Here is a 22,238-nt window from a genome sequence, read left to right as displayed (position 1 = left end):
TGAATTTATTGAGGAAAAAAAACAACAACAAAAATGCTCACAAAACTTACTGTTTTAATGGGTCACAGAGGCTGTTAGACTGTTTCTTTCCTCAAAAGCAGTCACAGAAGACTTTTCAAAGCTGTTTTGTCTGCCTGCCATCAATAATGAGCAACTGAACACCAATCTGGAGAAAAATACAAGGCTGCAAATTCTGTCCAGCGTAACGCTTTGACATCAAGTAAAACTGTTTTGTTGTTGTGTAACTCTACAAACACAGCACACAGTGCACACAATGAAATGTGTCCTGTCCATGTAAACAGTGGGCAGCCATGAACGGCTCTCTGGGAGCAGTGTGTTGGGACAGTTCCTTGTTTAAAGATACTTCATTGGCAACCCGGCAGTTCGGTAGATGACTTTTTGATTTTATTATATTCGCTCACCCTAATGTCAAACTTTTAGTGTTTAGAATTTTTAACATGCCTTTTGTGGTGTTAGAGAAGGTCATTTCTAGTATACCTGACTTTGCCAAACCTTGCCAAACTTATTAGCCGGCAGGTGAACTATAATCAAATCTTCTCATGGCAGCATGACTTGCTTACAGGTGATGAAAACTGTGGTGGACACCACAGTTTTAACTCGTGCCACAACTGTCCTGAGACAGGTCTGACAGGAAGCATCACATACAGGAACGCATATGATTCTGAGATCATATGAGATATGATATGATCTGAGATAGGATTCTGAGCCCACATTTAGGGACACATGAAAACGAAATACAAAATAAGATCATAAGACAGTTTGAAAAATGTTACACGGTGAAAATTTAAGTATTCAGTAGCATGTTTATTTAACATCAAAAATCAATCAAGATGAAAGTCATGCTGTCAGGGAAAAAAAAATCCTGTGGTTACATGGTTGATGCGTCTTAGTTCAACAGCACCGCGCCACCTTAAGACGACGATCAGCCTTCCACCGTATTCTGCGACGAGACCACGCCCCGCGCCCATTCCGATTGGTCGAGCACCAGCCACGGCGCTCCGCCATTGGCCGCCCGGCCTCCATTGAATCTCGTCCACCTTTATTTTGTCACTTTGTGCGCTTTCAATTGAATCGCCGTGTCGTCCTCGGGACTGGGCATCGAGCTGGCCGGACCGGGGAGCGCGTCGTGAAGCAGCGCGGAACGGACGAGCGGGCAGCCGGCGTGGGGCCAGTTCGCGCGTCGGGAGCAGCCCAGAAAGCCCGCGCCGCACCGCTGAACGCAGATGTACGCGGGTCGCTGCTGAGGAGAAAATGCGGGACGCGGCGCCGGTTTCCAGTCAGGCGTTCCGTCACTCTTTTCTTTCGTGAACTTTTCTCTTCATCTTCTATTTTCCCCCCCCCGTTCACACATCAAGCGGGAAAAAAAGTAGCACCCCTTCACCGCTTCTCTACTTTTTTTTCGTCTGGAATAACGCCGAGGTTTTATAGAAGTATTATTTTAACCTGAAGGGAATAACATGCCGGACCAGATCACGGTGTCGGAGTTCGTGTCGGAGACGAACGAGGACTACAAATCGCCGACCGCCTCCAACTTCACCACTCGGATGCCCCATTGTCGGAACGCCGTGGCCGCTCTGGAGGAGGTGGGTTCTCTGCCGGCCGGGGGAGTTTGGGGCTGTTTTGCGCGGTCGCTCCGAAAGAAGGTGCCGGAGGAGGGGACGCGAGGGAACGCCGCCCTTTGTTGGAGACGTCCGCCTTCACCCACGGTGGCCCGCGTGGATTTAATGAATAAAGAATTTAGTGGGCACGCTTATACAGCGACGGTCGCTTTTCACTGAGGGTCATTATGTTTATTCTAATTCTTCTCTCTCTCTTTTTTTTTTTTTATTTATCCAAATGTGGAAAGTGTCACTTGTACATCATTGAAATCCATAGCAATTTTTTGTAGGTCTAGTTCAGTCGAATTCACAATTCATACACAAGCCTCCTGGACTGATCTAAACAGTATTTAAATGCTGTGACTACTATACCAAATACACATCTGGCGAGACTGAATTCGAGCTCCTGTCTAGTTTCTGTTCTGCTAGTTAACGGTTATTATTGTGCCAACTGATAGTGGTCAATAATTGGCGGCGGTGGGGCGTGGGTCCGTTTTAGAAAACCACGCCCATGTGGGGGGAAAAAATAGAATAAAAAAAAAAAAACGCAGAACCTCTGGTCAACGTCATCCTCAATTCTGATAGGGCTCAGCGGCCTGTGAGAGGCCAAGTGGCTCCGAATGCTTTCAGAAACGTTAACATTTGCTTCTGATTGTGTCCCGTCACCACGGCGGGCCGACATACAACCCAATTGCCTGCGCCCGTCGGTTGTGTCGGAGTGTTCCAGATCGTGGCACAGATGCCGGCCCGTAGGCCTGTAGGTTTGTTCGAACTTCGCTTGGGACTCTTGAGGGGGAGGAGGATCGATCCGTCTCTCTGTAAGGCTACACCGTTGGCCTTGTTTACCCCATGCAAAAAGGTCAATGAGGACCTGACCTTCCATTCGTTGTGTCGGAGGAAAAGAGCCCGAGAAGGGACTATGTATAGAGCATAATCGTTAGATTCAGCCCCATTGCATCTGTTACATTTTTAATCAAGGTTTCCATTAAAACGGGGCCGTGAAGACGGTCTAAAAGTTGGCTGCGTGTACAAAAGTTCGTTTTTGGTGCCGGCTCATTCGTTCAGCTCCCCGTCGTGATGCTGTGACCTGTTGGAACTAGCGACTGCTGAATAGCTGACTCAGCAGATCTTGGGTGAGGAGGCGCGTTGGAATTTCATGTGCTGATGACTTGCGTCCGGGAAGCACGACAGTACTTTAGGCCGACTTTCATGGTATCGATATTTGTGACACCAGGTAAGTTGCGGCGAGTGTCGTTTTCCTGCGCTCAGGTCAGTTAAGGGTGAGCGAGATCAGGATCGATACGCCCTCGTTCCCTCGTATGATTGATAGTACCCTGCGACATTTACATTTACAGCATTTATCAGACGCCCTTATCCAGAGCGACTTACAATCAGTATTACAGGGACAGTCCCCCTGGAGCAACTTAGGGTTAAGTGTCTTGCTCAGGGACACAATGGTAGTAAGTGGGATTCGAACCTGGGTCTTCTGGTTCACAGGCGAGTGTGTTACCCACTAGGCTACTACCACGAGGCTCCAGTAATGGCTGCCGTTCTGTTCTGCTCCGTCTGGCTGAAGTGGCAGGTGTCTGCAGCGTTGCATCTGCTGTGCGTGAAGTGATGGGAGGACTGTCAGCGACGATTTACGTTGGGCCCCGGCAGCAGAACACACTAGGGTCTTGTAAATCAACATACGTTGGCTTTACGCAGCACCCAGCAGCCTTTCAAGTTTGAACCTCGGTGTTTTTGTCAGACAGCTTGTTTCGCTCTCACTTTGGAACCCACTGGAACTGGAGCTGTTGTGTGCCGTTGGTATTTCAAGTAAAATATTAAACCATTATTATGGTTTATATGCACGTGGCTCATTCTTCTCTGATGCCCACTCAGGTGACTGGCTGGATCCCCCCTAATATTCGTAGGCTTCAAAAATCATTGCACAAGTGCTGCTAAATTAACTTTTTTTTTTTTTTTTTTTTTTTTTTTCTTTTGGAATTTAAGCAATGCATTAGCACCCAACTCTGTGATTCTGCATGGGGATTAGTGGCAAATAGTCTAGGAACCGCCATGGCATGTTGGGCATCCAAGACAACTGTTGGCCACACTGGTCCTTGCTGTTTACATATTGCAATCATGTTAAAAGTATCACATGGTATGTGGAACAAATGGTTTATTTGCAGGTGAGGATAAAGGACATTTGGCTCAGAATGGCCGTGTTCATCTCATTACTCAGTCCCTCCAGGATATTGCAAAGTCATGACTGCAAGTATTTATGTGAATTCAACCAGCCTCTGAATTCTGCACGCCCCTGCAAATTTGATCATTTAATGGTAGCACGTTAATGTATCACCTTAAGTTTTCATAATTATGGATAAAACTTTTTACAGCTTCTGTATCAAATACGTCCAAATATTGTATCATGGTTTTTGTATAGTTATAAGCTTTTCATGAAATTATTTCAAAATCATGCATAGCTGCATTGAACGGATAAATTTTATTTTTGATACGTGTTCATGTGCTATGAATGTGTTATACTCTGCACCTTGTAATCATTCATATTATCTAGTTGATCCAGTACCCAGCAGTAATGTATTGTGGTCTAGTGCTATCTCTACATCCTTTAAATCACCCGGAAACATCACCTTACAAACGGCCAGGCGCAGAGATACGCTCCCTGGTATCTCTTTACTCCAGCAGCCCGATAATGTTCCTGAAAGGAGGCTCGTTTGTTTCACCCGGAGCAGGCCAGTGACAGCCGCCGAGAGCTCTTGGCCTCGCCTGCACCGTGAGTCTGGATTGGCGGGGCTGATGGGAATGACCTGGGCCAGCTGGTAGGCAGCTGTACCCACAAACAGGTGGGAGGGAGGAGGGCAGCTTTAGGCTGTTTTCACACCTGGTTCATTTGCTCATTCCTGAGTTTGGTTGCAAGTTTAGCTTGCTGGTTAAGCTCCGTTCAAATATTTCAAAAGGGGACAAATGTGCATTTTCTTTAATAAAAAATGGACAATTAATTCAGAAACTTAAAGCCATTAAGTAAGCACTTAATAATGTTAAAACAATTAGACAACCCTGACATATCAGCTAAATTAAATAAAAAAATCTAGAATGTTCAACTGTTCCTCCTCCCAAGTAGTATGGTTTCTTTCAGAAACTTCATTGTTGAATGGGACAAAAATTGGACGTGGACAAGGTCAAGCCCCTGTCCCAGAAGATTTGGGGCCATACCCCACCCCCCGCAGAGCCTGTTATGGGGAATGCAACCCCCCGACGTTTGAGGCCCGTCCATTAGAATAGAGGGTGTGAGGAAATCTCATTAATTGGGCGGGGCAGGAGGCATTGATCTGGGGGGGGCGGGCGGGGTCATGGGTGCACTGGCCTTTGTTCAGCATGTGTCAGTGGGAGCTCAGGAAGCCACGGTCAAGTGGGGGGGGTCTGTCACAGATTGCTGGAGACAGCTTCTTTTCTGGGCCATTGTTTGCTGTCAACCGTTGCCTCTTCATTAATGAACCTCCTCATTGATTTGTTGTTGGCGAGGGGAAAGTGGGGCTCCGACGCCTCCCCGCCATCTAGGCCCAGTGGCTGTTGGGTAAAGATTGCTGGATCTAAACGGCTTAAAACTCCTGCAGTCTGTCAGGTAAACGGTTTAGAGCCGACATAAGCTTCTTAGCTTGTGCTTTGCATTAACTCCTTTCCTTGCATCTCACTGTTGATGTGTTTGCTTAATCTGTAGATAAGTCAACTCTTCTGTAGAAAATTGAGGATTGCGATGCTTGCATGGATTGATTTGTGAAAAGCAATAAACAAATGAGGCACCTCTTATTGGGCCCACCAACCCTGCAGGAGGAAAAACCAGCAGGACCGGTTTTGTTCGTGTCCCGCGAGGCCGGGCGCTGGATCTCACCGGCACTTTGCAGGTCAGCCAGTAAAACCAGAATGTCCTGCGCCTGACCTGCACCAAACAACCACCATTGCCTGCACAAGTCCAGCACTCGCCAGCGTCAGTCTGGGACATTTTTCAGATGAAAGTGGAGAACTTCTACATTTTGCCTGGTCGCCACGAAAGCACGTCATGGTTACGTTTGCCTGAATGCTCTTATGCTTAAGCTAACTTTTATTTACTCTGCCCTCGCCTAGACATACAGTATTGTGCGTTTATGGGGATTTGAACGTTGGACGTATCAAGTCCAGCAACATAAAGCAGGCTGACGACGACACGTTTTTCTATTATGAATAATTGACCGAGACTCGGCCCAGCTTCTTTAACCTGGCATGCGTCTGCGCCGTTGGGTCTCATGTGTTTCTGTTTTAAGGAGACGCAATTGGTTTTGATTTAGCTCCATTCGTTTGCTGCATTCTTAAATCCGCCCCCCCCACTGTTTACAGACTTCACTCGGACTTGGTGAAGATCTGAAAATGGGTTGCATGTGTGTTGCCTTCTAGTTTTAGATCGAGAGAACTCCCTTCTCGCAGGATGTCTTAGCACCGGCAGTGTTATCAAGTCTTTTTTTTTTTTTTTTTTTTTTTTTTTTTTTATAAATTCCAATTTCAGCTAACTGCTGTGAGTGGCAAGGTGATAACCTGGCCCAGAAATGCTTATGTTCATTTAGAGGTCACTCCTTTGATAAGATATCTGGCAGGCTGGTTTTTGAGTGTGAGCCTTATGGTTTCCCCCTCGAGTGTTCCCCAAGCTGGCAAATAAAAGGGAGATTTTTCTTTTGACAAGAAGACCTTTTGCCAGGCAACTTCAAAAGTATTTCAAGTCAACCCAAATGGAGGAATCTCAGCAGTGCAGCAGGGGGACAGGAAGTGGAGCAGGACACCGCAGCATCTGGCAGTCTCGTCCAAACAAGTGTTTTGTTTTCTCAAGTGGCTTCATTACATCAATTAAATCCACAGATATGTGTGATGTGCTGGCACTTGTAGGTGGCAGGAGGCTTGTAGGTTTGTTTTTGTGGTTTCCTCTGGGATGCTGTAACCCAGGAAAGTGTGCGTGTGTGTGTGTGCGCACGTACTGCTCCATCTCCTTTACCAGTGCAGACAACACGGCCTTTGTTGAGTGTGACCATTGAGCAAAAGGGACCAACAGGCAGTCTTCCGTGAGACTTTGCTTTGTGTGTGTGTGGGTTTTTACATTATTTTACATTACATTACAAAAATTTTTTTTTATAAGATCAATTCACATTTTATCAGTATTGCATGGTGTGTGTAGAATTTAGTGTTATGACATTACTGGTAACACATTTTGTACCAACTGACATGTTAAAATGCCATTGAGCTCCACAAAATGAATGATCTTTTGATGTCAAATTCAAGTAAACAAAGCTTAAATCTGTGAAAATCCACTGGGCCCGCAGCTCAACGTGTATACAGTCTCCTGTGACTGCCAGTCAAGAAATTCCAGAAGTCTAAGCTTTCTGAATGAAATGTTATTTTTACAGTACATTGTGACTGTTTTGAAATGAATACAATTAAATAAGTTTAATTACATGTTACTTCATGTTTCATCTGCATTATTTCCAACTGACAAGATGAACCGCTGCAACACCAGATACAGTTTTCTTCAAAAATACAATTAAAATAAATAAAAGCCAACTTTATTTATTACTAAGTAGGACTAGGAAACATGGCCTAAAAATAATAATGATATATAGTTAAGCTATTTCACGATACACAATATATATTTCAATACCTTGAAATTCTCTTTAAATCACTGTATACATGTTAAACTTGACAGTTATTGCATAAAATAACACCAATATAATGAATTTATATAAAGTCAGAACTCTGCAACCATGTTGCTGCGCTATGAAACCCATAGTTTTCTATGAAGTGTGAAAAACGATCTTTCACTATACCCTGCAAAGGTGGTGGCCGTAATCAGAAGGTTGCCGGTTCGAATCCCGATCCTCTGTTGTGTGCACCTTGTGCTGTGCTGTGTGTCACTTCACTTTCAAAGCAGGCCGTGACGTGGCACGGCCTTGCTCAGCGAGCCTCTTCAGACAATGTGGTCAAGGTTGAAAGTCGACCTCTGCACATTGTGACGCGTGACCTATAGAAACAAGGCATCAAAGCGGGCTCTCACAGAGATGGAGGAGCGGTTGATTATAGCAATTTAATTCCACCGTATCATCTTGCTTGTGAGTTAAAATGTGCCAGGAGAGTTTTCTGGATGGGTGGGGGATCGAGCTATCTTCTTTGGTTGATTGTCACAATATAGTCATTTACATTTACATTTATGGCATTTATCAGACGCCCTTATCCAGAGCGTCTTACAATCAGTAGTTACAGGGAGAGTTCTCCTGGAGCAAATTCTTTAGGGTTAAGTGTCTTGCTCAGGGACACAATGGTAGTAAGTGGGATTTGAACCCAGGTCTTCTTCACATTTTGGTCGTATGAAGAAAAGAACACCCCTTCTATTTGCTGTTAATCGCAGGTTGATGAATCGAACCGACATGAGTCCGTATCGAACACAACTGCCCAGGCTCGGGAAAACACACGCTTGGTTTTGTGGTCTGGTTGTGTGAAGGAGTGCGTTCTAATGTTTTAATGTAATTTGTTCAGTGCAGCCTTGTGCCGAGCGCAAGGCCTGAATCTGTGGTCGCCTCATGACCGTACTGAAGATCAGATGTTCTGATTCTTCCTGCTCAAACAACCACAAATTTAAAAAAAAATGGAAAAAAAGTGGGACTCTATAAAAGAAACTTTTTTTGTTTTGTTTATATTTTTACAGTATATGAATGCCATTCTGGTTTCTGTTGTATGCGCCTCTTGATTTGTTCCAAATTGAGCCATGTCTGCTTAATTTACCTCCCATGCGGTTCAGTATAATCCGTCCTTTTGTGAAGCCTCTCGCTCATTGCTGCCCATTCTGAAGGTAGTGAGGAATGCCCTCTCATCTGTTTTTAAATGAGTTGCAGCTTTACCGCTTCTGCTCTCGCTTTACCCTGAGGGGAGAGAGGTGGCGTGCCACGTGTCTCCACAGTAACCCGGGGGACGCCTGGAGTGCGCAGATTGGGCCGGGATCCTGTGGGATCGGTTCTGTTTCTTCTAGTTCAGCTGCTCCGAGAGATTTGAGAGATTCTTCTGTTAATCTGTGTATTAGATAAGGGGCGGAGCTCGGCCCGACCCCTCCCCTGCACCCCTGCTGGGAAACCGGTTCCTCTGATGGAGGAGACAAGATGCAGTCAGGGGGCATTAGTGAGGACATGGTCTGTAGCAATCAGGTTAATGGAGTTTCTGCTGTCACCTCCTCTGTAATAAAACTGCCCTGCCCTCAGTTCTCACACACACACACACACACACACACACACACACACTCACTCCAAAGCCAAAACCGCTTAGAACGTCACATTTTGTGACGTCCATAACTATGTTGGCTAAATGGATTTCAGGTTTAAGAGAGAAGAGATTTTGTTCCCATTTTTAATGCTCCTATCTATTGTAATTGCTGCCATGTCAGGTAGGTATGAGAGGCACACCAGTCTCCAGCTGGGGTCAAGTGCCAGTTAGGGAATTCAGGACACGGCCCCAGGCCCGTTTTGCACCTTTGCTAATTCCATTTGGCTAAATAACCTGTTATTTGGTAAAAGCTAATCCAGTTTTCCCGGCCATACTGAATAATCTTTTTAGGCCGCCCTGTAATAGCTGGCGACACTTGACAACAGGCAGCTGCCCTTTTAAAAAAGTAACAAAACAAACAGGTGACAATCTCACAATTTCTCAAATGGGTGACCAGATTGTTACTCAGTAAAAATGTAATCATCTGCATTGGTTTGCTTGGTCTCATTTGGATCTCACTTTGCTTCAAATTGTCTATCTGTCTAATATAAGAGTTCATAAACCAAATCTCCAAGCATTTTGGATGCTAGTTTGACACCTACCACCCAGGATCTCTGTCTGAGCTGAAGGAATAAAATGTCATCTATGGATGCCCCACCTCATAATTTACTTTCCCAACATCTTCGTATAAGATGCTTGACAATTTAATGCAGTGGTTATAGAGGTAAGAGATCTCCACACTGCTTGGCATTAACACAGTTTTACTTGCACAGGTGCAGATATGAGGACCTTAGGTGGTCAAATAACACTCTTCTTCCAGTGTTTGATGGTGCTGGGTGAGGTTATTTCCCCCCACAGCAAGCTGCAGCACTGGTGACAGGGAGAGCGAGAATGGAGAATGTCGCTGGCGCGACCGCTCTCACGTGCGAAGCACTATGCTACTTACCTTGCCTTCACCGGCGCACAAGATTTACGTCCGTCACAAGGCCGCTGTTCTGTTGGGGGGAGTATTATTAAAAAAATATATGTAAAATTTTGTAACCAGCACATCTGGTGTCTCAATGAAACTTGGATTGTAATCATCTCTGCCCCAAATGAATTGGATAATTGCGTCCCAGACCGCCTCCCTGGCACAAGTTCAAACTGTGGCTTCTCCGCCTCCCTCTCCCTCGCCCTCTGATCATGCACACAGCGTAATAAAGCGACACCAGACTGGAGTCGGGGGGTGAGTTTCGTGGGCGAGCCACCCACCAGGCTTAATTTTTTTTTTTTTTTTTTAGTTTTTCGACTCTTGATGCTCCCCTCCTGTAAAATGAAAATGGAAATAAATTGCAGGGCGGCAGAACCGCTTGCCGCTTTCTAGCGAACTGAGGGCCAGGGAGGCGGGACCGGGGCGGTAGACATGCCGTCATCAAATAGTTGCAGAACAAGAACAATGAGGCAGGGTCACTGCTGATCCTGCCACATGCAGTTGTTCAGGAATCCTTTTATTCTATGGAAGATAAAGGCTTTCTGCTTAATTAGGCCATGCATTTGGTTGCCTCCTCTCCTTCATGTTCGTATCACGAACGCACTATTTATTTATTTATTTATTTATTTCACTTTTATTTACCGTTCATAAATGATCTACAAAAAAATTACTCATTTTGTTCTTTGTAGTCTTTTTCCATGGCCCCTCTCCCAAAAGGGCACATCTATAAAAATGCACGGGGAAACACAATTTTCCCTCTCGTTAAACCAATCGAAATGACTTCTTCTCAGTCCTGCTTCTTAAGCAGAGAATGAAAGGAGCATTCAGACATGCTCTGAATCACAAGGGGCAGGAGCGTGGACAGGCCCGTGAAATGTGAATGAGCTTCTTCATCGCAGCTTTTTTTTTTATTTTTTATGAAAGGCCGCAGATTATTTAGGGCAAGTGCCACGACTTTGCTATGCCGGGGGGGGCAGACGGTAAATATAAAGAATCATATGTATCCTTTTTAGATTTTAAGGTGTGTTTGACACAAAATAAAATCAAACCAGCACCTATAAAGCTCAAGAATCAAGAATTTGGCAAAGATACGGACACAGTGGCATCCTGAAGATTGCCCATTCCTGTTGTTAAGCTAACCAATCTGTAGAAAAAGATTTTCTACAATTCTGAATATGCTTTAATATTCACTATGGCCAAGACACCAAGATAATAGGCGTCAACTTATGATAGCGGTGTTCCTGTTCGGTTGAATTTAATAAAGATAATCGTGTAATCATTAACAATTTGCGCACTGTGCTGTGGCACAAAATAGGAAATCCGGTGTCAGATTCAAGCTGGGAGCAATTAAGTAAGCAATTAAAAATTCCGGCAGACGCGGCGGCGGCGTGTCATTCTGGCGTGTATCCAGGAAGTATCGGTGAGCGGAAAGACAACCCATTTCCTGCCAGAACTGTCGGAAGCAACGAAGGTGGCGCTTTTAAACAGAACCAAATAGCAGCCTGTAATAAACGCGGCGAACAGATGCCTGTAGCTGCTCTGGTACGTTTTGTGAGCCGTCGGCCCCCTCACCGGGTTCCAGCTAAACCCGGCCTCCTCCCGGCATCACAGGGAGGGAACGGTGACACGCGGCCACCCCAGCGGGGGGGGCAGATGGTGCCTGATGTCACGCGTCTCCGTTTTCATTTGTTCCTCAATCAGCGCCGAGTTGTACCGCAGGATTACGCGTGCGCTGCGTCTTCTTAAGCTTCGCTTGGAACAATGTTGTCGCTGCCCGGTTTTTATAGCCGCAGTTGGACTGTGTATCTGCAGGCCGTCAGTCCGTCCGTGGAAAGTCCCCCGCCGTCTAACGTTTCATCTGTTTCTTCAAAAAACTGAGTCGAAGAAAGATCTGATTCAGGCGGGTGACCTGTGTGCTGTGACCCCCTGAATGACTGGAGTTCACGACGAAAGGGAGAGGGGGAACAAAGACAAATGGGGAAAAAAAAAAAATCATCCTCCCATTGGGCTGTTTTCTGATCTTGTCCACACCAATTCTGCCGTAATGCAGAGTGGCTTACTGGGGGAACTGTGGCTTACTGTTCCACCCATGTAGGTGACCCCCCCCCCTCCTCTTCCCCTTGAGAACGTTGGTTCGCTCGTGGATACTTAAAGACGTTTGGATGCACTTTCGGCCAAAATGCCGTCTGAAGCTAATTCTGTCTTTAGGAAACTACCAAATGTACCACACGGTCAAGTCAGCAGAAGAGGAATCGCAGCTCTAAACCTGGACCCCACACAGAGAGCTGATGTGTCTGTGCCAGGTTGGTGCAAAATGAGGTCATGCTGTCTTCCCGTTGTCTGCATTGTTTGCTGGTTGGCTGTCATGACAAAGGCTCTCAACAAACGGACCAATCCAACAAAAGCAAGAGTAGGCACAGACATCCAGCCTGCTAAAACATCACGCTACACACACAACCAATACAGAACAATATATTGCATGGAGTGAATATTTCTACTTCACATGCGTCCGGACATTGGAGGGATCACACTGTAAATTGTGTGTGTGTGTGTGTGTGTGTGTGATTTTTAAGTTCATCAAAGTTGTCAATGGATTCAATGGAGATTACTTAATTTGATCCAAATCGACTGCACTAAGTCCTCAAAGCTCATCATTATCTTCAAATATATCTAAGTTTAGGCATGTTTAGTGATCTAAGGTGAGTCGAGGTAGCCATTATTAGACTAGACTATACTGACTGTGGTAACGGGTAAAAAGTGTTATGGCATATTTAAAAGTAACATTACTATGTAACCACGTCTCTTCATGTTCACTTTAAGTTGAACACTTTTTAGAAGCATTCAGGTATAGACCTACCTTGTACCTACCTGTTTAGAATTTGCGCTGACTTCCATTTTGGCTGATGCAACCACAAATATATACAGTTCTGAGTGCAGGTGTGAAGTTACCCATGATGCATTGAGGATGAGCTAGGTGGTCCAACGACACATTCTTTTAGCAGTGAGTGTTGAGTTGGGGTGATTGTCCTGAAATAAATAATAGACTGGTATTTAGAGATATAGGCTCAGACCATATTGCATGATTTTGCCACATATTATACTTGTCTCATCTGCTCCTTATGTATATACTAACACGCTCGCTGAAACCACGCCCCCTCACTAAAGACCCACCCTCTGTGGTGCTGCATCAGTGCACAGGTTACCTTTCACCAGCATTATGGAGAGAGTCACAGTGCAGGCCAATTTGCAAACGAAGAGAAATACATTGGTTCCTTTATTTAGATGTGGTTCAGTGTCTTTAAGCTGTTTTCGTCAGAAACTTCATAACCCACAGAGCCTTAGGACTCTGGCTATAAGAATAAATCCACACAACAGCTCTATCATTTTGAAACCAATGTCAGCTGGCGGGATTTATTAATGACTGACTCCGGATTTATTAACAAAGCGCCGTGGTTTGATAATTCACTGGTAGGTAGGGCACAGCCCTAGCGTTTATTTGAACTTTAGTTCTGCTTGAGGGTGTTGCTGAGAGAATGAGATGAATACTGCTTTGTCAGGGCAGCTGAAAAGTTTTTTTTTCCACACTGCGGAATAATATTTGACTTCTTCTTTCTGAAAGTCCTCGGCGCTTATGACATGTTTTGGTTTTCCCGAGCAATAATAGAGCATTAATGGGAGACTCTAGGCTTTCTGCTGACACTGGGGGTTTGATGCAGTGTGGTGAAAGTGAAATTTTTTAACACAAAGAAGCATTTAGGATGGCTGTCAAAGCTTGCTGATGCCTTCACCGCTGTAAAATGTAAAGTTTAGGCCAGTCTCCGAACTTTACTGTAATGACTACAGTTCACCATTGCTGTGTAAATTCTGGAATTGTTTGAGCTAATCAGAGGTGAGGGTCATCTGGCTTAATAATGTACACGTTAAGAAATGCAAGACTGAAATGTCTGCAGTATATGTGTGGTATACAACATACTATGTGTGTGTTATAGACAATATGAATGAGAAAGTGATTGTTTCTGTCATTGTGATGCACTGTGCACATAACGAAATGTGTCCTGTGCCTCGAACCTGTCACCATGTGACCAGTGGGCAGCCATGAATGGAGCCTGGGCAGCTGTGTGTGTTAAAGTTGGGGTCTTATACGTACACAGAATTACACTGAAGTCAATTAGACATACCTGGGAAAAATCTAGAACATAAGTACCAGAACACAAGTATGTCTAAAGATAGTCAAAGTAAACTTTATTGTCATATTTTATTTACAGGGAGTGCAGAATTATTAGGCAAGTTGTATTTTTGAGGAATAATTTTATTATTGAACAACAACCATGTTCTCAATGAACCCAAAAAACTCATTAATATCAAAGCTGAATGTTTTTGGAAGTAGTTTTTAGTTTCAGCTATTTTAGGGGGATATCTGTGTGTGCAGGTGACTATTACTGTGCATAATTATTAGGCAACTTAACAAATATATACCCATTTCAATTATTTATTTTTACCAGTGAAACCAATATAACATCTCCACATTCACAAATATACATTTCTGACATTCAAAAACAAAACAAAAACAAATCAGCGACCAATATAGCCACCTTTCTTTGCAAGGACACTCAAAAGCCTGCCATCCATGGATTCTGTCAGTGTTTTGATCTGTTCTCCATCAACATTGCGTGCAGCAGCAACCACAGCCTCCCAGACACTGTTCAGAGAGGTGTACTGTTTTCCCTCCTTGTAAATCTCACATTTGATGATGGACCATAGGTTCTCAATGGGGTTCAGATCAGGTGAACAAGGAGGCCATGTCATTAGTTTTTTTTCTTTTATACCCTTTCTTGCCAGCCACGCTGTGGAGTACTTGGACGCATGTGATGGAGCATTGTCCTGCATGAAAATCATGTTTTTCTTGAAGGATGCAGACTTCTTCCTGTACCACTGCTTTAAAGAAGGTGTCTTCCAGAAACTGGCAGTAGGACTGGGAGTTGAGCTTGACTCCATCCTCAACCCGAAAAGGCCCCACAAGCTCATCTTTGATGATACCAGCCCAAACCAGTACTCCACCTCCACCTTGCTGGCGTCTGAGTCGGACTGGAGCTCTCTGCCCTTTACCAATCCAGCCACAGGCCCATCCATCTGGCCCATCAAGACTCACTCTCATTTCATCAGTCCATAAAACCTTAGAAAAATCAGTCTTGAGATATTTCTTGGCCCAGTCTTGACATTTCAGCTTGTGTGTCTTGTTCAGTGGTGGTCGTCTTTCAGCCTTTCTTACCTTGGCCATGTCTCTGAGTATTGCACACCTTGTGCTTTTGGGAACTCCAGTGATGTTGAAGCTCTGAAATATGGCCAAACTGGTGGCAAGTGGCATCTTGGCAGCTGCACGCTTGACTTTTCTCAGTTCATGGGCAGTTATTTTGCACCTTGGTTTTTCCACACGCTTCTTGCGACCCTGTTGACTATTTTGAATGAAACGCTTGATTGTTCGATGATCACGCTTCAGAAGCTTTGCAATTTTAAGAGTGCTGCATCCCTCTGCAAGATATCTCACTATTTTTGACTTTTCTGAGCCTGTCAAGTCCTTCTTTTGACCCATTTTGCCAAAGGAAAGGAAGTTGCCTAATAATTATGCACACCTGATATAGGGTGCTGATGTCATTAGACCACACCCCTTCTCATTACAGAGATGCACATCACCTAATATGCTTAATTGGTAGTAGGCTTTCGAGCCTATACAGCTTGGTGTAAGACAACATGCATGAAGAGGATGATGTGGACAAAATACTCATTTGCCTAATAATTCTGCACTCCCTGTACACACACACACACACACACACACACACACACATATATATATGAGAGAGAGACAGACAGACATGTCTAGTCAGTAAAGGCTGGTTTTGGTTTTAGCATTTAGAATTGTAGCATTTTAACCTGCATCAGGAGCGTCAGTTTAGGTTTTTAAGTTTTCACTTTTATATTTTCAGCCTAAATAGTCTAAAATGCTAAATTGGCTTATAAAAATGTTTTTATTTTCCCACATTGGTAGAATGTCTGTCAGTTTTTTTGTCAACGTAGCAATTTTAAGCGTACAGTAATTTCATTTCTCAGCCTTTCGGATTCATTCAGCATGTGTTAAATATAGCTATGCGGGAGTGGAGAGGCATCTCGCTGTGAGGCGGTAGTGAGTGGGCGTCTGACTGTGCTGCAGTGCACTCTGGGATCTCTCACTTAACACACACACACACACACACACTGATACGGACTCCGTCTGCCTCCACCTCAGCTGCGAAGGGATGTTGTGCTGCTATTTTTAGCCAATTTGCTGAATAATGTATCCCCCTGTAGATGCCTGGGAGGATGGCTGCCCTGGTGCCAGTCTTCTAGTACCCACAAACACACCTGGCACTGATGCTGCAGCTCAGGGTGGAGATTCGCACTTTTGCTGTGTTTGTCCTTCAAAGTCTTTCATTTCACTGGCGCTGTTATCCAGAGCAATTTACACTCACTAATTACGGGGATTGCCCTCCTAGAGCAACATGGTGTTAGATGTCAGAAACTCGATTTTTTTATTTTTCATAATTTCTTCTTCTTCTTCATTGCAGGCCTTGGATGTGGACCGTAGTGTGCTGTACAAGATGAAGAAGTCTGTAAAGGCAATCTATACCTCTGGACTGGGTGAGCGAGTGAATTTAATCCTCCAGTTCGTTCGTATTTGCTGGTGAAGCTGGAGTGGGGGTTCAGGACAGAGGGGCGGGGGGACACTGAAACCTAGCAGCAGGCTGAAATGAAAAGGTTATTACGATGAACGCAGGAAAACCGGTCGGCAGTGGGGGACAGAAGAAGCGTTTGGGTGCAGGGTGGGGTCACGTTGTCTCTTCTGTAGATTTATGAGGCTGCCGTCGTCCTCCATCTGTTCAGCCAGTGATCCATGGGATGTGACGAGAAGGACATGAGCGCTCTCAAGTGAGAGTGTAGAAGCTGGGGCCTGAGAATTCATTTGGACTGAAACGGGTGATACGATCCATAATTGCATTAAAGTAATTCACACACAAAAAAACATGTTATTCTATACAATTGCATTTATATAATATATATACTTTTGAACGTAAAAACTCCATTTTTATATTCTATCTTTATTACTGTCCTTTGTAATCTCGAATTCATTCTGCATACTTGTTGATTTATGTTCTTGTGAGAGAGTGATGAAGGCGAAGCTTTGCACGTAATGCCGGGTTAGAACCTGCTGGAACCGTCCTGTGCCTGGACCGTGTCAGAGCTGCTGCGTTGCACGCTGACGGCGATTTTTTCGTGACTAGGGGAGCTCAGAGACACAGCTACCTCTGTTCTGGGCGACAGCTGTCCCGGAGCCCAGGGGACAGCTGGGACAACACTCTTTGTGTGTGTTTCTCCTCTAGAAAGTGAGGGTTTTTTTTTTTTTTTTGTTACACTTATTGAGGTCTCCCCGCCCCCTCCTTTCCTCCCTTCTTTTCCAGAAATAGGAGTTATTGTATGTGTTTACTCCCACCCTCGCTCACACACACACACACACACACACACACACAGCTGCAGCTCCGTGTTTATTTGCATAAGCAAATTTTGGTGGCCCTGCTGAAAAGCTTTTTCATGCATCTGTGGGAGGCTCACCTGTTCGGTCATTTCCATAACGGACACAGGCCAGATCTCCTGCGCTCTACCGTCCCCAACGCGCCTCCCCAAAACAAAGAGCCCAAATCCTTTAAAACCAAATTAAGCTTGTAAGTACTTCCAGTGAGAGCCCTGCTGGACGCCGACCAGCGTTCTGGGTAGTTCCTCAATCTCTGAAACGTGTACCAATGATTAAGTGGGTGTCTTAACAAAGCAGCTTTGGTCTAAAGTGTAACGTGTTGTCTTCATACTCTAAAGATGTAGACTGGGGTGTGGCGTGGTAAAATGTATAGATGCTATTTCTAACAAATGGGGAGAAATTATGTTAATAATGATTAGAATTATTATAATATATAACCATATATTAGAATATATATGGTTAATATGCACTATTAACCATATATATATATATATATATATATATATATATATATATATATATATATATATATATATATATATATATATATATATATATATTATTATTTTTATTTTTTTTTACTTTTCCGTTTTTCTAAAAGTAGAAAAAAAAAATCTACCTTTGTTTAAGTTTATTCTTAAACACCCAGGACCTCTTGAATCCGGGTCCTGACCTTCTCGAGATCTTGATTAATTTCCCCCTTGCTTGCGAAGGCTTAATTATCAGCGTGTAACAGGGTGGCAGGATTTGTGTGCTGTCGGAGGCCAGACAGATGGGGGGTAGATCTTGGCGCGTTGACGGACGGGATAAATCACCTCTCGCTGTGGCTGACGCCGCTTCAGTTCTGCACAGTCGCCGCAGACTGTCCTATGGTGACTGCCCTAGTGAACCAGAACAGATTGCGTTCACCAATGGTAGCCTGATAGCATGGTCACTTGGGTTTATGGCATATAATAGGGTGGTATTAGGTTGGCTTAAACCCTTTTAACATTATGTTGCTCCTTGGTGGGGATACACAGGTTAGTTATCCCATCTGCAGCCTGGCTCCCAAGCCTGGCGTTCCTGACGTGGGAACCGGGGTTGCCAAGACTGAAGCTTCTGCATAATGCAGCAGGCCTCAGACAGCTCTCCCAGCTGCCCTCCCTCTGCCTGGTTTAATGTTCAACTCAAACAAGATGCGGAAAAGCGCAAGGCTACCGCGGGAACCGCCGCTCTAGACTTCAACCAATTCCCTGTCCTACTCACCTGCATGCCGGGCATGTTTGTTCTTTCTGGCAGGTTCCTTCGTTTCGCCTCTCCACACAGTCAGATTTTCCACCACAAAGTCAAAGAGATCAGTGTTTCAACTCGCTGCTCCAGCTTTTCTGTCCATCAGAGCGATATTAGATATGCATGCAGGCCAGAGACTGCGTGCTGCAGGGTAGGGTACTTCAGAGTGTGCAGGAAGTGCTGACAGAAGTGGAGCGCCCACCCGAGCTGCGAGAGGATCTCCTGACAGTCACGACGGCCTTCAGCTCCCAGGACGGCCTTTTCAGTGCGCCTCCCTCAGGAGTGGGATTCGTTTTGATGGATTGGGAATGTGTTGTGAAGTCTTTTTTTTTTTTGACATTGACAGAAGTCCCCGCGTGTCAACGTCATCAAAAAATACATTGATGCAAAATATGCATGCATCCATACAAAATATGTATAGTTCTTTCAACTGCTCTAAGAAAGTATTCTGAGTGACCTTTTTATTTTTATTGTATGCTACTTCTAACATAAATTTGCACATCACTCTCACTGGAATATTCTTTTGTAATTTTAAGTGTAAGAACAATAAACATGTATTGGAATGTTAAGAAATGTATGCTTTTTTCATTCCGATTTCTAAATTTGATTGTATAAATAGCTATATTAGACAATTAATGTGGAGTAGTAGTGGGTAACACACTTGTCTATAAACCAGAAGACCCAGGTTCAGATCCCACTTACTACCATTGTGTTATGTTATGTACTTAACAAAAAACTGAAAACATGTTTTATATTCTAGTTTCTTCAAAATAGCCGCCCCTTTACTCTGATTACTACTTTGTACACTCTTTTCTTCAAGAGGTCGTCACATGAAATGGTTTTCCAACAGTCTTGAAGGAGTTCCCAGAGGTGTTTAGCACTTGTTGGCCCCTTTGCCTTCACTCTGCGGTCCAGCTCACTCCAAACCATCTCGATTGGGTTCATGTCTGGTGACTGTGGAGGCCAGGTCTCCACTTTTTGTTAACTGTGTTCATTCATAGTTTTGATGCCCTCAGTGAGAATCTACCGATGTATATATTGTTTTTATTATTTCATAGCTACAAACCTTTTAATTTATACCAAGATCCAGTGGGGCGCCAACTATTTAATATTTTAATGATAAGGTAGGATCGGCACTGATTAGAACTTATTACCTTAAAAACATGTTTCCATATTACCACTTCTGGCATTATTGTACTGAACATTCCGACTACCCCTTCCCCAATGAACAACCTCGTTCCCAGGTCTCTGGCATAACAGTCCACTCAGTGCAAGGGCTTTATCTATAGGAAGCTGAGGAAGCAGAGGCCTCTATCTGACCACTACCGCTGAATTAAACACTGACTGTCCAGACGGACAAACAAGACCCAAACAACCAGCTGGCCCTCTGCAGCAATAGATAAGGCGCAGCAGGCCGGGCTGTTCGGATATGGAGAGTGTGTGTATCTCATGCTCCTGCTGCAGTGTCATGTTGTAAACTCCCAGCTGCGATGAGGGACTTTTTTTTTTTTTTTTTTTTTTTTTTTTTTTTGTGTGTACAGGCCTAGGTCTCAGCCTGTACGCAGTGATAGTGGAGAGGAAGAGGTTCTCAGGTCATGGGAAGAACACACTGTATCCCAGCGCAGTTAATGTCAACAGAGGGACGGGCCGGAGGTTTTGTGCACAGTGCTTTTGTGTCACGGATGAGCCAGTAAGGCTCAGGGCCCATGTGACACTTTATAACAAGCAGATCCCGGGAGGTGTGCTGCAGCAGCAAAAGGGACGTTTGATGACCAAACATGATATGTGCTTAAAAGAAACCCCCCTGTGGTATTTTTATAGCTCTCTTCTCTGGCTTCTGTTTGTCTAATATTGTGAAGCCATGAGGAGCCCAGTGCACCAGATTAGTCACAGGTCTGATTTGCAGGATAAGGACCCACAATGACATTACCATGTCTGACCTTGCACATTCAGGACAAATTGAGGATCTGGACTATCCAGATATGTAGCCCATTGATTTCTACACCTTCATTTGAAGCGTTGTGGTGGCAGGATCATGCTGTAGGGGTGTTTTGCAGCTGCAGGGACATGACGACTTGTTGCAATCGAAGGAAAGAAGTACAGGGATATCTTGGACTAAAACTTTTTCCACAGTGCTCAGGACCTCGGACCGGGCTAAAGGTTTACCTTCCAACAAGACAATGACCCTAAGCACAATGATGGAGTGGCTTCACAACAACTTCATGACTGTTCTCGAGTGGCCCAGCCAGAGCCCTGACCTTAAACCTAATTGAGCATCTCTGGACAGCATCCATGTGATAGTTTGTTTTTTCTTTGTTAATAAATCAGCAAAAGCAATTCTGGGGTCAATATGGGGTGCTGTCAACATTAATGTACAATATATTGCTTTATTTATTGTCCAACCCCTGGTACACACCGAGCACAGTATGTACTTTTCTTTAGAATAGGTGATTAAATATATTCCCCTACTCAACTTCTCTTTGGCTAAGAATCCTTGGTGTATGTGTTATGGTAGACTCTAATTTCCGGGAGTCATCTTGCTGCAACAGGTGTGTGTTTTTGAGGAAGGGAAGGCCTTCAACCTCCTTCCATAGTCAGCCATTTCGCTGCCTCCACCTGTTTCTCTTGTCTGACATGGTCAATGACTTCTACACATGGTAGCACCGATTCACATAGGAGGATTGATTCAGTGGGGCTGCAATCTGTTTGTCTTGTGGAAAATATTCATAAACAATTATACGTAAGAGGCCTTTTTAGTCTAAAGTTTTCATCTTCGTTTGAAGATCTTTAGTGACTTTGACTTTACATGGCTTTGTAGGCAAGCATCAGCCAGAAGTGAGTTACTGTAGTCTAGTTTGGAGATTGGACAAGTATCTGAATGGACAGATTCTCCACGAGCATGAGCCATAAAATTTTGGAAATGTGAGAGGAGTATCAGAGGAAATTGTCCATGGTTGCCTCAAGGTTGCATGCAGTAACAGAAGGAGGCATTGGGTGAGATATCAGACAGGCAAGCAGAGATCTTGGTGGACAACTGTACATCTGATTGCGGAAAAGAGAAGAGGTATTGGGTGTCATCAGCATATCAGTGATAGGAAAATCCATGTGAGGATTATGACATCACCAAGAGATTTGGTTTAAAGGAGAACAGGAGAGGGCCAAGTACTGAGACCTGAGGGACACTAGCAGAGAGCAGATGTGGTCCATTCCATGTCACTTGATAAGGTCAGTTCCCCAGATAGGACATGGTCCACTGCCATTTCAAGCCACAAATTTCCAGACTCCTGAGGATGGTCAAGAGGGTCTTGTGGTTGACTGTCAAATGCTGCTGAAAGTTCCAAAAAGATTAGAACTGATGACCGATTTGCTGGTCTAGCACCATGTAGTTTATCTGTAACAACCAGAAGAGCCATCTTTGAGAAGTGAGGAGTTTTGAAACTAGACTAATTTGGTCCACAAGGGTCTGATTTAAGGTACTGAGTAAGCTAATTGTGGGGAGAAATGAGAAACAGGTTGAGGCATTGTGGAAGGTATTGGATCTTGTGAA

At 44.3% G+C, this 22,238-nt stretch overlaps 1 protein-coding gene across 7 annotated transcripts in view; it reads left to right on the top strand.

Moving 5' to 3' along the window:
- The first annotated feature begins 1,044 nt into the window (after positions 1 to 1,044).
- asap2a (ArfGAP with SH3 domain, ankyrin repeat and PH domain 2a) overlaps positions 1,045 to 22,238 on the top strand; it is a 43,915-nt gene continuing 22,721 nt past the window's right edge. For all 7 annotated transcript variants that reach the window (XM_028977706.1, XM_028977672.1, XM_028977690.1 and 4 more), the window contains exons 1-2: positions 1,045 to 1,604; positions 16,461 to 16,533. In XM_028977706.1, coding sequence (XP_028833539.1) covers positions 1,479 to 1,604; positions 16,461 to 16,533 — 199 coding nt within the window. In that variant the 5' untranslated portion in view covers positions 1,045 to 1,478. The remainder of the gene's footprint in view (positions 1,605 to 16,460; positions 16,534 to 22,238) is intronic.

Source organism: Denticeps clupeoides, chromosome 1 (genome assembly GCF_900700375.1).
Source record: "Denticeps clupeoides chromosome 1, fDenClu1.1, whole genome shotgun sequence".
Lineage (NCBI taxonomy): Eukaryota > Metazoa > Chordata > Actinopteri > Clupeiformes > Denticipitidae > Denticeps > Denticeps clupeoides.
This window is presented reverse-complemented; position numbering and strand designations above follow the sequence as displayed.